Source organism: Oenanthe melanoleuca, chromosome 2 (genome assembly GCF_029582105.1).
Source record: "Oenanthe melanoleuca isolate GR-GAL-2019-014 chromosome 2, OMel1.0, whole genome shotgun sequence".
In the NCBI taxonomy this organism is placed as follows: domain Eukaryota; kingdom Metazoa; phylum Chordata; class Aves; order Passeriformes; family Muscicapidae; genus Oenanthe; species Oenanthe melanoleuca.
In genome coordinates, this window is record NC_079335.1 from 84,987,632 (window position 1) to 85,006,468 (window position 18,837).

At 38.1% G+C, this 18,837-nt stretch overlaps 1 protein-coding gene across 1 annotated transcript in view; it reads right to left on the reverse strand.

The window, feature by feature from the left end:
* Positions 1-1,250: 1,250 nt before the first annotated feature.
* Positions 1,251-18,837, reverse strand: part of LOC130248801 (orofacial cleft 1 candidate gene 1 protein homolog) — a 26,544-nt gene continuing 8,957 nt past the window's right edge. The window contains exons 4-7 of the mRNA XM_056482821.1: positions 9,586-9,672; positions 6,376-6,459; positions 1,825-1,994; positions 1,251-1,325 (exon numbers count right to left, since the gene is read on the reverse strand). Coding sequence (XP_056338796.1) covers positions 1,251-1,325; positions 1,825-1,994; positions 6,376-6,459; positions 9,586-9,672 — 416 coding nt within the window. The remainder of the gene's footprint in view (positions 1,326-1,824; positions 1,995-6,375; positions 6,460-9,585; positions 9,673-18,837) is intronic.

Below are 18,837 nucleotides of genomic sequence, written 5' to 3' on the forward strand. Positions count from 1 at the left end.
GGGAAAGTTTCTGGCAGCTTCTCACAGAAGCCACCCCTGTGGCCATCCCCACCACTACCAAAACCTGTCCACACAAACCCAATACAATGACATGGTGTCAGCTCTTCTATTTTCTGTTCAAAGGGACTGAGTACACCATTTCTGTAGGTTTTCAAGGAAGGGATGGATGTACAGATCACTGATCTAGAAGCCAATAAAGATTTTAAAGGGCTCCTCTTCTTCTCTGTATTGCAGAATGCAGATGTGACAGCTAATACCATGTCAGTGGGACTAAATTCCTTAGCAGGGCATGAAAAATTGAAGTTAGAGATGTGTGAGAGGAATGGACAGAAAACACAGGCACTCAAGACCTCTGTTGCAAAGTAAAGAATGAGTCTCTCTCTGAAAACTCAGGGTAGACCAGCTCAATAAATCACATTAAATAAGGATTTCCTTTCTTTTGGACTAATATAAGGAAGAAAAGCACTATTGTATTGTATTATATGTAAATTCACATATGTAGTTGTAGCTTAAAAAGCAGAATGTATTTTTAGGGTGACCAGATATATTGCTTCTGTCAAGGAAACAAACTCTGCTGAACCTCCAAAAAGATTCCAAGTAAGGTGATCAGCCATGTGGCCATGTTTAGAGGGAGGGTAAACAAAGTTTTCACACATCTATTGTGCTCCTTCAGGTGCCACAGAGCCTCATGAAGCTTTGGGGGCATCTGAGTAGCCAAAACATAGTTAAAGTACAAACACTCAATACATTATAACTTTTTAGAAAGGTGTAGCACTTTCTGTTCACCTATTCCCAGGTTCATTCTCCATCAGCTCCTTGAGTCAGATGAAGTTTTAGTACCATCTGAGTCCTTTTCCCTCACAGTTCCCTTCCATTTCACATTCTCTGAACAGTATTACCCATACCACCTCCCATGTGTGATGCATACAGCTATAAAAAAAGTCACAAGGAATGAAATACAGCTACAGGATTTAGAGAAAAGCAGTAAGGCAGAGAATTGTGCCCCTCACCATTATGCAGAAGGCAATGATATGGTTTAGTCCTGCAGTGGGAAAAAAAAAAATCTAAAAACTTCCCCTGAAAATACAAGAAAGCTTAGATCACCATCAGTCACTGGATAACCTATTTTAAGCCCATCAGAGCCAGTGCGCTGTTCTCATGTTGCTAATTAAAAATGATAGATTCATCAATTAATCTCTCTTCCTGTCCTCTAGTCTTAGTATGAGATTTTTCAAAGGGACAAATGGTCATTAGGTGTCCACAAGTATCATTTCAGCCCTGCAAACTTGTGCCTTTGTCAACATGAACCAGAATGTCTCTTTATGCTACAAATGACAAAAAGAAAACCTTAGAAAGCTTTGCCACCCTGACAAACATAACAGATTTATAATGGGGAAATAATTTTATCCTCTGTACAATGAACATTGCTACATAAATCCTCCCTGGGCTCCAATCTGAACTTGCTCACTGATGAATAAGCCTCTGTTAAATGTGGCAGAGAGAGATGTCCTAGACTTAGTCTCTTGATTGAAACTCAATTGCAATATTACTACATAGCAGTCAGAGATCCTCCACTATTTAGGAAAGAAGCCATGAAGGCAATCTATTTTTATTCACATTGAAATGGAGACAGAGATAAAGGTCCTGCTGTTAGCTTAGCAAAGTGCCAGTCACATAAAGCATGCCAACGACAATGGTTATCATTTCCTCTCTCAGTGTAAGTATTGCCAGGCAGAGAAATAGAATTGGGGTGTACAAGGTTAACAAGCCAGCATCATGTTATGAAGCAAGTGATAAAACTGTCTTATAGTTCTTAACTCTGACCTGTTCCAGTGAAAAGCTGCCAAGCAGAATTATGTCATCCTGAACATCTCTCTCAAACTGCTGGATATATGAAGGAATCTCTTCATCCTCAAGCTCCCTGTGAAGGTCACATGCCTTACTGGAGCTGACAGGCATTACAGCGTCCGGAAAATCTTCGCTGGCGACACGGGCTGCTTGAAACAAAAGTGGCAGATTAGCTCCCAGTTCATCCACTGCTTTCCACCTTCTCAGTTAATATGGCCCACCAACACTTTAATTATGGAACAGCATCAGTAACACAACTGACAGGTGCCAAGTGCAAGGAAAGTACTTTTAAAAGGCATGATCTACATTTCCACTGGCACTTCGCTCGCCTGTTAAAGGGACTGGGATTTGGAACATCTTTGCCATTCCTTCCTGAGAAGAGGAGCAATAACTGCAATTAAATGGGAGTTTTAGGAGAAGTCACATCAAGGATTTCATCTTCCTTTCAACTCACCCCAAATGATTGGATTCCATCCCCTAGGTGTATGTGTGCATCTCCTGCCTAATTAATTGCATCAAGGTCTGCTCTCACCCACAGGATTCCCCTGATTTCACTGCAGCGACATATGCAGAACCAAAGGGTACATGCACCACATAAATAAAAATAAATCTCACTCATAAAGTCAGCCTTAAACTAAAGTTCATATTTTTTCAATTTAATTGATCATTCTATGTTTAAAAAAAAAAATCTGCTCATTGATATCTGCTACAATACTAATACTAGTTTGGATCATAAAGAATGACAACTATTTTTTCTCATGTCTCCCCTTTAAGATCACTAAAAAAAACAGATATCAGATTGCCCACATCTATCTGTTTTGCTTCATATTTCTGTGTGTAAGCTTTTATAGTTCTCTGTGCCTATCTCTTAAAGAAATTGCCATATCTAGTTATTTGCTTCTCTTTGTCCATCCTACGACATGAAAGCAGTTAAAAGAGAGGTTTTTTCCCTCACTCTCCTTTGAAGTCTTTCATTCTCTAATGAAGACCAGAAAAGGAAAGATAAAACTAAGGCTATTAACATTTCCAGTTTTGCTCACTGCTCATTGTTTAATGACTTTAATTGTTGAGCCTCCCGAGTACTTAAATCACCTCGGTGCCACCAACACACAGGAAGCAGGGTGGGTTTTCCATTTAATTACAACAGGATACAATTCAAAATCATGTTGGGGGAAATGTACAGTAGATATAAACAACTCAAACCATTACCTTAGGGTACACATCTCTTCATGTAGCACTTTACAAACCTAATGAAAAGTGATTTGACCTACAACTATTAACTGCAAAACCAAAACAATATTTACATTTAAATTTACTGTAACATCAGGGTTTGGCTAGGAGAGAGAAAACCCAGGAAGCACAGGAAAAAGAAACATTGCCAAAAGCAGAAGATGGAGCATTGCTTGCTCCCCTTGATGCTGTGCTGTACACAATGGGCCATATGCTCAGCTGGTATAAATCAGCTGCTTTACTGCTTCCACAGGAGCACTGCAGGCTTACATCCTGGGACGTCAGCAGATTCCTGTCTCAGGGTAGAGCAATAGTCAAAAAGGGAATAAAACCATTTGGTTCAGAAAGATAAGCATGAAGCAGTTCATCAACATATACTTTTATATTTTGTGTTTCTTATTTTTATGAGGAATAGTATTGAGTGAACTCAATTTTGGTGGAAGATATTGGACTCATTAGCACAAGTTTTGTCAAAAAAGAGCAAAAGAAGAGAGAGCATTTTCAAAAGCTTTTTCAAGGGAAGCAACTCTGAAAAATAAAACAATAAATTACAATTTAGATTTTAAAAGTATTTGATTAAAAGATACATATGCTCATTTAAACATTCATTTGCCTGAATTGGAAACAAGGAGAGAACAGGATAAGTTAAACTGATCTATTCCTTCTGCTGTGGCTTTGGAAAAAAACTTCTCAAACTTGGTCAGCGTCAGGTTGTTCCTTGCTTGAGCTGACCCACAGGTCGGAGGATTGAGGTGGTGCCCCAGAGCAACACTTGACCAAAAGAAAAGCAACCAAATCCTCTCTGCTAAAAATTCTACTACTTTGCACACAGAGGATAAAATGGCTGAAAATTCATTAGTGGACTGATAAACTAATTAAAAACTTGCTGCTTGAAGTTGTTAGCATGAGCTTCAGAAGTTTTCATTGCTTTGGATGTACCTAACCCTGTGAGTCATGCTTTCCTTGTAGCTTAAATCACTTCAGCACAGGCTGTATTTGCTACTGCTGGGCTGTAATTAAAACAATCTCTATGGTATTAGCTTGTGACTTCATTTACTTCTGTATTTATCCATCAGATAGCAGCAGTTTATACACTGAGATGACAATTTAAAGGATATATTCAGCAGCATATTACACCTCAGAATGGGTTTGATGCAAAAAGCTGCAATAAACTCCAAAAGGAAAAATAATTTTGGTGACCTGGTCTAGAAAACCATTTGCAAATTGTATCTAAAAGAGTTCAGTGCTGAAGGCTCATGCACCAGTTTCAGACAACTAAACTTCTGCAAAACTTGGCACTTCAATTTTTTGGTTCTTGCCAAAGAACAATATAATAGAAATTACTTCTTAGGCAATCACATATAATCATCTAAAATGTTCATGGATCACAATCTTATATTGACAAAATGAAAGGCAAAAATATGTAGTCTATATCTTTAAAAACAAACAACCAATGTTGCCTTTTAAGTTGCCTTATAATATGAAATAACATAATATAAGAGTGGCCAACAGGTAACTCAGTGACAAAATGCTTTAAATATACAATTATATAAATTCTGAGCCATGTTCTTTCCTTTCCTTTGGGGATCATCTATTAATTAGGACTGTATGACTACGTGATTTTTCAGCTCAGTGGCCAAATGAAGAAACGAAGCAGTTCTGTAAGAGTGGAACCAAATGAATCCTAGTTTTCTATGGTTTTTCTGATGCTAATAAGGGTCAAACTCCCATATTAGCTTTTCCCTCGGTGGAGACATTAATAATGCTTGTCTGCTCTGCTCAACTGCCCACTTCCATAAAGCTGGTAGGGAAGTCATACCTGTGAGATTTGTTCCCTGTTAAAAAAAAAATAGGTTGGAAGTGACCAACTAGTTCAAATACTGAGAGGGAAAAACACAGGCAGAAATACATACACCCTGATATATTCACAGAGGTGGAAACAGCACAAGCTTCACCTCCCCAGGAAAATCCCTCTTTGCTGGATTTGCTCAACCCAAGCAAAGAAAAGTAATGAATTCAGCTGGAACGGTGTGCAGCCTCACCCACAGGACCAGCCCTGATACCCATCATGGGACTTTTCAGAAAGAAAAGCACCAAGGCACAGCTTGAGAGTCTTGAGTGGCCTGCAGTGTGTCCATTTCTGCCCTCAAGCCTACACTGGGGGCTCTGATGTGCACATGCAGCGTGAGACACACATGCTGATGAATTTGGTTGCCCCAAAATTGACATAGAACAACAGAAATCTTGCTAGCAACGTGTTAAAGGTTTCTGCTTAAACTATCTCCATGAATTTAGTTGCGATGGTTGCACTTTTTCTCCCCTTTGCATTTAAAATGAGATAAAATGGGTTTCAAAGATGTTACTGATAAGACAAGTGCCAGTTCAAGAGATTCTGCAACCCTAGGCAAATGAAAACGCTTCTTCTAGAGCAAAGTTGCTTATAAATGAAATAGTCATAAAACAAGCTGCAGCTCCTGGAGCTCCAGTGCCACAGGCAACCACCTGCCCTGTCTCTGACAGAGTGAGCCCATGCATTGCTGAAATACAGCAGGAAGCCTCACACATACAAAGGACACAAAATAATTTCACACAGAAGACAGCTGCTGAAAAGGGAGAGGGTGGATAGGTAAAAAATACAGGGGCAGTCCTGAGCTGGGTTTGTACAAATGCCACTTCTCCTGGGATGAGCTGGAGAGCAGCAGACATGGGCCTCGTGTGGAGGCTGTGATGGCCAAGGTCTCCTGAATCCACCACGTTTGAAGTAATGCCCGTAAAAACAAGTGAAACCAAAGTAGGGCTGTTCACTTGAGGTGAAGAAATTCTTCTCAAAAACTCCTTTGTTTTTACTGTAGGTGGAACATCAATTTGTATTTTCTAACAGAGCCATGGAAAACACTTTCTTACTCTTCTGTTAGTGCAAACCTTTGCACAGATAACCTCAGTGCCAGATGACCTGTGCATCAAGCAAATTGCCCACTCATTTACCAGCTTAAACAAGGATTTTTACTTCTATATTTGAGCAAATAAGCAATGATATTCCCAGTCTTCTTTCCTAAGTGTGGAATTCAACATGCAGTGAAGCAATCTAGAGAGAAAGCACGCCACTAAAGTTACAGTTAAAACCACATAAACATGACACAAAACAAAAACATTTGGAGAAAAAGACCTTACAGAATTGCATTAAAATCATCATCCCTTTGACTTCTGAGTTCAAGGGGATGGATTACCCTCTCTCCTCCCCACATGCAGACTCAAAAGAGTTTTATTTTTCTTTATGCAATTGGCTTTGTTATTTACCTTGGAAGTCCAGCATCTTGTTTTCTTCATCTAGAAGCTTCATCAGTTTAGAGTACAGGATTTGCTCATCAAATTTCACAGGATCTTAAAGAAGCAAACAACTATAGTTTCTTCCAGTAGTATTTCAGGAAATACTATTTTAAATTAAATTTAAATACTATTTTAAATTAAAAGTAAAGTTATAAAGTATAAGATATAAAAATGCAAAAGTTAGGAAGACCTTTGACACTTAAAGATAGTTTTTACAGTGCTAGTTTCATAGCTTAGAATAAAAATACAGTCACTTGATGCAAGACAATTAAAAATAAAAAATATAGTCATATATTTTAAATATATTTATCTTTATATAATATATATGTTTATATATTATATATATATTTATATTTTATATATTTTTATATATTCATATATAATAAATATATATATTTATATTTATAAATATATTTTTAAATGGGCAATATTATATGTTGATCTGTAATGAAACTGGTTTATAAATTCTGCTAATAGAGTAGCTGAAATGACTGTTTGTATTCAAATTGCCAAAATTCTATTTGACTCTTAATAAAAACCAAAATACCCAATTTATTCTAACGTGATTTTAGATCTTCATTAGAAATTTTGCCTTGCTATCCATAATACTAACACATTAGTATGAATAGTCATTACAACACTCTATAAATTTTGAATTTGTGACTGGTTAGTCATTCAAATTCTCAGTAATAACTGCAGATTTTAAAAAGCAGCAAAGGATATGCACACTTACCTTTTTCCATGAAACTTAAAAGAAAGAAAAATATTTAAAGGTTCTATATTCAAGGGAGAAATGAGAACTAGGACATTTTCTCTCAGACCCTGACTTCTCTAAGTTGTTAGTGAATACAGGCAGATAGAAGACCAAAGAAATGCATACAAGGCAGGTGGATTAAATACAACTGCATGCAAGCTTGGGTGGGTCATTTTAAGTTCTCAATAGAATCTCAAAGAATAAATTATTTTTACCATGAAATTTCAGAGTCAAGTTTTTCAGTTACACCGATCTTTCAAAAAAAGGTAGTGACATCTGCAAACCTCTTCTGAAAGTGTAGAATCTTTTGCATTTCTTTTAGCTTACAACATTGAAGTGTTCCCTTGGCAAGGGGGGCAAGCAAATCCATTGTGGGATGCTGCTTGCTCTCAGGGCATTATGAACTCATACAAATTTCCAGAACAAATCTAATTCATCAAATATAGAAAAGATAATTGCCAATATCTTCCTATTTGACAGAATAAATTATTAAATAATAGTTAGTGGCTGAAGATTTGCTTTTCTCCAGATATTCTCTTTGGGCATTGATCCTGGCTTTCTAAAGTTCTAAAAAGAGTGTAACTTCAAAGTGTGCCCTGATTTCCTCATGTTTTTCTGGTTTTGACTCTTGCTCATGACAAGCTGCTAGCTGGAAAGAAGAGGTAAGCCAGAATGGTTTCCAAACAGGGGATGACCATGCAGGACCAAGCTTTAGTTCTGACCATTTTTTTTAAAATCCAACCACTACATACAAATGTACTTCCACTAATTTACCACTTCTTCAAGGAAAAAGAAGGCAGACAAAGAAAAGAAGCAGTAGCTATCTGACTTTCAATAAGCATAATCCCAAACTTTGAGTAATATTTTTTGCCAGGGAGATAAAGGAGGTGCAGCAAAAGACAGCTCTTTACACACGGATCTCAGGCTTAGCATGATATTCAATGGACTAAAACCACCTCTCCACTCCAAACCCTGGACTAAGAGCCTGTTCCAAATTCTAAAATAAATAAATATATTTTACCACACAATACAAAATCAGCATTTATGGTTAAGTACATCACTCAGCCTCTTCAACACAGTCAAGAGAACATTTCCTCCCAATGAGAACTGTATGTCCCTATATCCCTTATGTCACCACTCTGTCCGTACATGATTTCAGGCATACATGCACAGATACATAAATCTAATCTGCTTTTCATTCTCTGGTTATGAAGCAGATTATGACTCATAAAGCCTTTTCATAAGATGAACCAAGGCAGGACCAACAGGAAAAAAATATTTCCTTTAAAAACTCTGAGCCAGAAGTTGACTTCCAAGTTATTACACTGCTATCCTATACAATGAATGAGGAAATTATTGGGATTAGATGTAATTCGACCTTGATCAACCTTGATTTTTTTTTTCACCAGAACACAGAAATTCAAGTTAGTTATAAGCAACAGAGCCTGTTTTTTTCAGTCACACAAGTTTTTGTCTCAAAAGTTTAAAACCTCCGTATGTGCACAAAGTTTCTCATGACTTTCAGAAGTGAGCAGATAACTTTTTTTAGATTTGGCTGTAGCTGTGCATCTAGGGAGTCTCTGCAGTACAAGCAGAGGTTTTAGAAAAGCAAAGGGCTAGCAAGATAACTCACTCAGGAGAGCTGGCCCTTGCGTGCTACCAGCTTGTTGGTGCTCAACAGCAGGAGCCGGGCCAAAGCACTCAGTGCATAGCTAAGCACTTCATTACCATGATGATGCTCTTACTTAAGCCCATGCAAATTCAGGCAGGCCCGTTCCCACCCTTTTTTATCTAAAAGCCATGACAGCAAAGGAGAATTTCCTCTGCCAGACAATACCTCCTGGTTAATCTCCCTCATACCTATGCATAACTTCTGTTCTTCCAGCTCTGCGGAGTCACACCCTCCCACTGGTTGCTATCGCCCACAGAGAGCAAAGTTAAATATCTCCAGCTAAACTGGCTAAATAAATAAATAAATAAATTTTAAAAAGTCTCCTCATGCACTTTTACACACTTTGTGGTTTCTTCCTGTTAGGCAAACACACATTCAACTCCATAATAAGATTGCCGTCTAAGACGGACTTCGGGAGCAGGATTGTGAAAAAGCTACAGCTTTGCACTCAATCCTGGACTAACTTCATTAATTAAACAGAATATGGTGTAGACAATGCTGTCCAAATGTGCTTCATTTTGCTACAGTAGCAGAGTGAATAGAGAACAGCCTCATTTTTACCTGCCCATTAACTCACTGTCCTTGATCAAAGTCTATGTATGCTGCCTATCCTGTTCAAAGCAGTTAAGGCTTAGAATTTAAATTGTAAACCTCAATATTTAAATAGAACTGCATATGTGATCTCTGACACCTCATTTTCATGAATGGAAAAGAATATTCTGACACCAAAATTACATACTTAATTCTGCCTCACCTTCCTCACTGACCTCCATCCCACACTGCCTTGGGTTTATTTCCTCACCCATCAATGGGTCAAAGTAATTTCTGCTGTATTCATTTCCTGTGGAAAGCACATGAAGTAAGGGTCAGCGATTATTAGAAGCACATGAACTAAAATGTTAATTTTGAAATCGACACCAGCAAGCAAAGGGGCATTTTTTGCTACTTTACAAGCTTAATTTTTTTAACAAGTCCTCTAAGCCTACTGGTACTGCAATTATCATCTTGTGAAAGGTCAGAAAAGGTAATTCTGGAAACAAGTGCACTTTATGTTACTTTTTCTCAGCAACTAATGAAAAAAAATTCTCAAATTTAGATGGCACAAAGATAAGAAAAAAATTTTTAAATACCGCATCCCCAATATAAGCTGAATTATTCTTGAAACACACCGTGCAAGTGAATTTTCCATACTGCAAAGGAATTTGTATTTCACAGCTGACCTCTCCAATTTCAGCAGTTTTAAATTTCACCACTGAGGTTTCAACGTCTGGTGCATCCTTAATACTGTATTGAACCAGAGAAGTGTTTAATTACAGAGGAGATACCAGGATACTGCCTCATTAATCTGAACTGCAATTAAGTTCAGTTGGACTAGGTAACAACTAATCCAAGATTTTGACGTGTTAAACCCACTCATTTTAGTACTTGGCTATTTTAACAGCTACTTTTATCTGCATTTTAGAAAATAAACATATTTACAAAAAAAAATTTTTTTGAATCATCATAAAATAATACTGTATCTAGCTCCCTAGAAGAACTACTGGTAAAAGCCAGAAGAATTTTCCTTACACAAGGAGGGAGAGCAGGTTTTTTCCTCAAAATATCTATTTTCTTCTACAAAAGTACTACAATCTATTAAAACCATCCACATGTTCACTGGATTAGTAAACATTGTAAATGTTATTAAACAGGGGGTAAAAATTAAAATAATTAAGTCCATAACAAACGTTTTAATTGCTTGAAAAGACATGGATGCATATCCTGGACAATACATAAAAGCTAAATGTACGAGGGGGTTAATTCATCCAAGATACACTACAGTTGTCTACAGTGTATTTGTTTTAGGATCAAAAATAATCCAAGCAGCAGCTCCTTTTCAGAGGCTAAATGAAACTTTGATATGAAACTAGGTTTAATTTATATTTCTGGACTGGCACATTTTGACTGTCAGTCTCTGTTCCTTCAATGTAGTAAGTACAAGAACTGAAAATTTGCTTTACCTTGAGGTCTCAATAAAGAAAAAATAAATGAGTTTCATTTTTGTTACTTTATCTGTCAACAACTACTAGGCTGGTATGAATCTTGGCAGTATGTAATCAAAGTCTTATGTACTGCAATAACAGAGCCATTCTACCTTATTCACTGTAATTGTTTTTCTCTAGCACAAAGCACCATGATGTTATATGATCACCCCTTCACATGTTTGCAAAATAATTCACCTACGTGCTAAAAAAGTAAATGATGAAGCATTTCTTTATTCAATTACTTCATAGATGTAAATGTAAATTGCTGGAATGTGTTTTGCAACCATATAAGCAGTATTTGGCTATGGCATAGGCTTCTTGCACAATCTTGCTATCACAACAGCTTTTATTGAATTCTAAGATCCCATGTGAGTCTGGTGTGAAACTTTGAGGAGTAGACTTTTGGGCAACTTTTCTAGACAGAATAATTGGCATTTAGGAGGAAGTGTCATGTTATATTTGAGTCTGCAAGGCATGGAAACCATTATTCAAAAAAAAAGAGATACATTGACAAATGCCATTAAATAGTTTGCTCTCTTGTCCTCTTTTAAAGAAAGAACAACCTCAACACTTTGAGAAGTATGAGATATTTTGTGCAGGGTGCTGAGTCTGTCAGAACCACACACAGCTGGTGATGGACAGTTGTGCAGGAGGAAAAAGAATCACCAGGCTCGATTTCTTCAGAGCAACATACCCATTTTAAAACTTACATAAGCAGAACAAGTGGTAAACACCAGAATCACCTCCTCACTGTGATTTTATAGATAACAAACCATTTTAATCTGCAGGACTCCACAGAAAACTTTTATTGAGGCTTTCAGAAGAGCTGAATCACTCAAACCTTAGGTCACTGCACTGGACAGGGGATGTTGCTGTTTGTGGGTTTCTTGGTCTTTTTTCCCCCTCAACTCAACACACACCTTGAGAAGTGGTGTGACCAGGAGGTCTGGGCTCTGGGCAGGTCCTAAAATTATCCATGGGCAGTGGGAGTTGCTGTAGTTTTAAAATAAGAAATTATCAATTTTAGTCAACATAACACACTGCCCAAGGCGTTTTGCTAATAACGTTTTGTGAGCACGTGAACAGATTACTAATCATTTCACATTTGCTTTTGGAAATATTTGAAAGCATATAACATGTAAATTAACAGTCCACTAAGGAATTCACATTGCTCTGATTTGTGTTATAAACACAGTAAATGTTAATACAGATCTTTCTTGTAGGTATTTTGAACAGCACCATATAGTTTGGTTCTTTCAACAGAACAAGTTACTTTGACAACCTGCTCCCAGAAAGACCTGGCCAACTTCAGAAACACAGGTCTCTGCTTTGATCCAGAGGTTCCCTCAAACCCATTAGCTCAGTGTGAAATCCAGTTCACCCCTCAATATTGTGTTATTTCATGTGGAAAACACAATGGATAATTCAGGAAATCAGAATTGAAATGCAAACCTACAAACTATTTATACATTTTTTTTAAAAAAAATGGAAAAAGGGTGTTGGCATAACAGTGACCAGATGGGAATTTATATAGTTTAATTAAAGCAAGAGGAGTTGCTAATAAAATTAGCATAATCCTTGGATGCAGCCCATGGGACTGTACACAAATTACTAGGACTGGATGAAACTTAAAAGATGGCTTTTAAACTAAGATATCTGTAGTCAATTATGCTATCTATGTCCTGAGAATACCACACAGGAAAGGCTTGACTAAGCTGAATTTCTATGTTGTCCTCTACTCCACAAAAAGATCAGGTATTCCATAGCAATTGCACATGAAAGGCATAGCACAGAATTTGGATAACAGGCAATTATTCCATTTATGTTGTATTACTGATGTTGGTTTTTAATTTAATGAAAACTATGCTGGATTTGTTAAGTGCCTTCCAACCAAAGTAAAGATTAAGGAATTATCAATAGCCAGATGACTGACTACTAAAAGCTTGAATAAACAATTACTGGTGCTTTTTTTCAGAGTAAAGTTGGATTTTCATGGTAAAAGAAAAAAATTCAGCATGAGCCATCTTTCTTTAGAAGACAGTATTCAGATTAAAGTCTACACAAACTTGCCATGGTAACAAGCCCCTTTTCATACAGCAGCATGGTCAACAGATGTCTATCAATGACTTGGGAAAAGATTACTGGGCATTACTAAGGCAGCTCATAGAAGCCTCTTGCATCAGATAGAATAAGATAGAGGCATTTTGGAAAGATGAAGTTCCAGACTGAGGCAGCATTTTGACCCAAAGTGCTTTTGAAACATAGTGATGCAGCTGGGAATGGAAAAGAGTAGTCCTCCTTCCCCACACCTGAGTTAAACATTGATTTCAGCTGCAATTCCTGTTAGGGATCATCACAGCAAATACTCACATTCTCCAGCAAACAGAACTGGACTTATTTCCCTGGGGATACTTTTCATTTTACTTAGCAGCCAAGGCCCTTTGGGAAGCCCAGACTGAAGGCTCTGTGATAACATATTTCCCCACCTCTTTATGAGAGCCAAAGCAGCATCCTGGGGTCAGGTTTGAACATCCTCAAAGAAAAGGACTCAACGTGGCCAGGAAGAACCAAGACTTGGGATTAGAAGGAAGGGAAAGCAAGGGTCCCACTTCCAGCACTTCCAATTACTTCACCTACCCTTCCTCAAGTCATGATGGGTTATGTGACTAGCACTCCCACCTACCTGTTTTCATGATCCAGTACCTACACTGATAAAGTTTGATATCAAGAGTTGCTTATTTGAGCCTTTAATTTTACTTTGTACTTTGAAAAACTGTATAAAGAACTCTGAAAAAGAATTAAAGAATAAGAGAGGAGAAAGAAGCCTTTCACCTTAAAAAGAAGAATGCAGAAGCAAAGAAAAATTATCAATGAAAACGGCATAAATAGTAGGAGCTCCTGCACAGTGAAAAACTGAATGGGCTTCCAGTGAATGTATAAGTTTTTACTTCATATAGACAGTGATTTCAAATTGGAAAATAATGTAGGAAAATCTGAAACTTTCATAAGAAAAAAAATTGAGTTTTTACTACAAATTTTTGTGTTGCTAGAATTACTCATAACCAAATGCCATGAAAATGCTAAAAAAAATAAAACTACAGTTTTGTAGAATACAGTGAACTAACATGTAGTCCAGAAAACAGTGTTAACTTTCCATTCTCTTTTCTTCAAGGAAAAAAAAAAAAAAATCTACTTAATGTGAGTTAGTCAGAAGATACACTTTTAGTTTGGGTTCTTAATTGTTATTACTGACCCAGGATATTGGTCGCATTTACCTCAGCTCATGAGATATACATATCTAACATTACTTTCTATATTGTATGCATTAGGTAAATACTTTCTATGTAGATCTAAAATAAGTTTCCTGGGAGTGCAACTTTATTCCAGAGTATCAAATATATGGAAGAGTGGTAGGGATTTTTACACAGAGCTTCTAATTTTCATTAATAGCAAGTAGCACACAATGAAAAATTACACTATAATGGCACCCTCATACTGAAGAGCATTATGCCAGTGACTGGACAGTAGATTTCATCTTGAAAACACAGCATGTTAAACACTACCAACACCAGGCCACTTCCCAATTTAAAAAAAAAAAAACATTTTAAAGGTATCCCAGGTCATCCTCCTTATCCTTGGCAGACACTGCAGGTAATGAGGAAATCAGATAAGCATGTCTTATGCTCACATAGCAAGCCTTGAATAAACTCACTTGTCAGCTTTGACACTGGCACAGGGGCCACTCCTGAGCCTGGGCAGTGCAGATTGTCTGTGCCTGCCCTGATCTCTGGCAAACACCAAATTGCTCTCATGGCACCCACAATTTTTTACCCCCCACTCCATTCCTGCAAGACTTACCACCTTCCCTGCTGTTTGAGCAAAGGTACAGCATGGAAATTAGTTCTTTTTTCCTTTTTTTGCTTTTCCTGCAGGCCACAGAGGGCACTGTGCCAAGGGACACCTGCTACTTTTCCTGGGGAATGCTGTTGGTCAAGGGCATCAGAAAAAGATTTACTGATGATGATGGAGTTCATTTAGGAACACCATTGGATAATGTTACACATGTCAATAGGGAAAATGGATGCTAAGCTCTCCCAGGCTGATAGGCTTGGCTGGTCCCACTCTATGCCAGTGAGGGAACTTGCCAAATTTGAGGATCTGACAGCACTATTACGAAGCAAACAACTTCCCAGTGTAATAAATTAGCCTTAAAAATATATATTCAGTCACATTCTGAAAAAGTATTTTCCCAATTATAAAATGCATCCATTCTTCACAATTCTTCCCCCCCCACCTTTCACAAATTCAATTTTAGCACATTACTTAGATGAGTGGTGTGGTATCCCTGTTAAAATTGCATGCAATGGATCACGTTTTGCACACTACATTACACCTTGTGCCGTTCTGCTGATTTCAATTGGATTACACATTGTGTAATTCAACGCAAAATTACTTCCAATGACAACCCTTTTATTCCTATGCATACATGGTGATCCATCATGCCCTGCATACCAAGTTTGGCATTTCCATTTCAAAGTCCCTGTTGGAATCAGAAAGCATGGAACCACATACATAGAACTTGAATTATTAGATATAAACTTTGCCATTGTTTAAGGGAAAAAAAGTGTTTGGTTCTGATTAATATTTCTGGTCCCATCCCTTATGCAAATCACTTTGTCCAACACATGTCAACAGTGTTTCCAGTCCCCATTTCCTTCACATGCAGCACAAATATGAATTTACAGCAGATGCCTAATTTTTCACCTGCGTTTACTGTCTCTCCAATGGGTTCCTACCACTTCTTTGGAATAAAATTAGACCCTGTTCAAAAAGTGTCAGCCTCTAGTTCTCAGTAAACTGACTGAACTCAATGCAGTTGCTGACACTTTTAACAATCTGATATCCCACATGGCTCCTTCCCAAAACTCTTTTTTGTCTGTGTATTCCTACATCAAGATCCTTGCCTGGCTACATTCTTGAGCAAGGAAGGCTTTATATTGTACTGGAACATCCTTAGCAAAGGCTTCTCTCTACTTTGGCTTCTGACAAGGAGCAGAGATGCTCTACTTTACAGTGGGATTTTCCCTGTAGGATGTGCAGCACTGTGTTGGGTACACCCAGCCTAGCTCTGCAGCTTGGAGGTGATGCAGCAGAGATTCACACAGACACTAATTTGCTCCCAGAAGCTAATGCCATCCTGTACCTGGGCTAATTAGAAGAATAGTTCCTGGTCTTCAATTGAAAAAGCTTTCTTTCCCTCCTTTTTTTCTTTCCTTTCATTCCCCCCTCAGATGTTGTTAATCTCTGTGGGCAAATTTATTGGAGCATGATATGAGATGTTAACAGTGCCTGTTGCAGATAAAATGGTAGAATTAATTAGAGCTTTTGATTTTAGGAGATAATCTAGTTTTGAAAAAGATTTGTGTATTGGGGATAATAGGGAAAAAATGAATGCCTCTTGTCTGGAGACAATTTTAACTTGAATCATCAATATTTAGGGTCAGACTGCCTCAAGCCGTTTACAAGTGCACAGGATACAGGAAAACACAATTAGCCTTTCCTTTATCTTCCTTGCAAAAGCTGCAGAGTATCAGAGTCTCCAAAGGTGCCTGTGCAGCCACCAGCTACAAGGCAGGGCATGCAGTGGGAGCACACTCAAAAATCCATCCCTGGATTCTGCAGCTTGCATGTGTGGTTGACACTGCAGAAAGATCACATCCTAATTTGATCTGACATATATTCTCTCTGTATGGCTGGGCTGGAAATTTTACCTATCTTGTGGCAATGTGAACAGTGCCACCCCACAGGGCTCTTCTCAGCACTAGCTAGACCAAATCTGTGCATCACTGTGATGAACACTACAAAACACAAACTGGCATTTGGACTTTTTCTGATAACAGCAGCTGAGGAAAAGATGTACTGAATGCTAAAATACAAAAACATCTGCTTTACAGGCCTACAATAAAATGCTAAGTACAGTAGTCCTGTGTTCAGGGATTGCTTGTGACATACATCATCCATCTGAAGTTGAGCAATTTCTCTTGTCTTCTGCTGTCAGACAAAGATTGAATAATTTCTGGAAATTTGGTGCTCCTGTCATGACTGTTTGCTGGAAGCTCTTTGCTGGGCAGAGACTTTACCAAGCCAGCCTGAATTTAGGACACACTACAAAGTATTTTGGATGTAAATCTGTCTGGAGAAAAGAGAAAAACTGATATTGGCTCACCTTGAGATCAAGTTTCTGACAACTGAGGAACTGGTGGACACAGGTTCTTGAAGATTAGGGTGATGCAGCTCCAAATATTTTTCCAGGAAAATTTGTCTACTAGACCTTCCATTGGAATGGCCATCCTGAAAATCTCTGCAATTCAATGCTTGATGAGGGGGGAAAAGGGAGAAGGGGCTGGTTGGATTTAACCACAGGGAAGCTGACTATTTTACAAAATTAAAAAAAAAAAAAAAATTCACAGTTTGGCAAGTGCAGGGCTGCTGCTAGATGAACTTAATTTCAAAAGCAATATGTGAAGGAAATGAAGGTGATGGGAGCAATCAGCAAAAAGTCAGCATAGAATCCAGAAGAGAAAATAGGGTAGAAACCAATTAGTTGGCTGAAAAATCAGGAGATTAATCTGAGTAAATAGTCAGGCAGTTCCCCTGGGTCATTATAACATGTAACAACAGTGCCAGGACTTCACTGATGATGAAGAGCAAAGAGCAGAGTTACTCAGTGGCCTTGTCCTGAACAACAGGCTACTTGTGATGGTAAAATCTGGAATTATGTCCATCATGGAAAATGGAACAGTGAAAGATACTAATGGTCTAATGAAAAGAGGAGCAGACTAAGGATCAGAGCGTTTATTTCTGTTGAAAGTCTGCATGGTGCCAGCAGAGAAGGTCTCATGCTCTGCCCCAGTTTCCCCACAAGCAAAGGATGCAGGAGCCTTGCACTTTGAGCCACAAGAATAGCCACCACCAATATAATTTGAAAAGTGAATAAGTCTCTGAACAAAAATAACAAGCAGTTTTAATAAACTTCTTACAAACAAGAACCAGTTTGCAAACTCTTCTTTCTAGAAGATATTCTACTGTGGGAGAAAAAATAAATGAAAAAACACGAACATATATGTGAATTAAGTTCTTTAGGGGCAGATGCAGACAATTTACAGTGCCATGGGCCTTTCCACTTGCTATTTAATCTCCAGGTAATAGGTGTTCTGTAGAGAAGCCCCCTGTGCACACAAATAGCCAAATTCCAGAACAGGTTTTAAGGCTGTCTTGAACATGCAGCTGACTACTCACACTACTACCCAGTATATGTAGTATGAAGGTGTGCAAGAAGACATCTCAAAGTAGGTGGAGGTATTTCCAGACAACATTTCCCTCTGGCAATTGCTGACAGAGGAACAGCCTATGACACTGTTGCCAGGTGGAGGAAATGATAGCAACCCCTGTGGCTATTATTTACTGCCATTAACAACATGGGCAATAGGTGGAAAGATAATGGAAAGGCAATGCCATCTCTCTGCCTTGCCTCCAAGTGCTTAGCCTGAAAACCCAGCCTGATGTTTATATAGTGTTCCCAGCCTGTAATCTGCTAAATCCTGCGATTAAATAATTTTGCTCATGGTTATAACTGGTTTTAAATTGCACAGTTTAACACCAAGCATTAGAATTGACAAATGCCATTCCCCATTGAGTAAGCAACTGAACTCAAGCCTGGGGGCTGAGAGCTGGAAGAGCAGCCAACAGCTGTGAAGGGAGGTAACTCCAAAAACAGAAGAGTATTTTATTAGTATCTAGGGAAGAAGGGGAGAAAAAGGAAAGGGAGCTATGTAGAGCCTAAGACATTATTTTTACATGGGCTATGTTGTTGTGTGCTTGGTGTGTAGGCACACCCTCCTAGAGAAGTATCTTTCAGCATGGAGTGCAAGTCTTGCATCCCAGGTGGAAAAAAAAGGGAGAATTTTGTGCTGTCTCTTGTG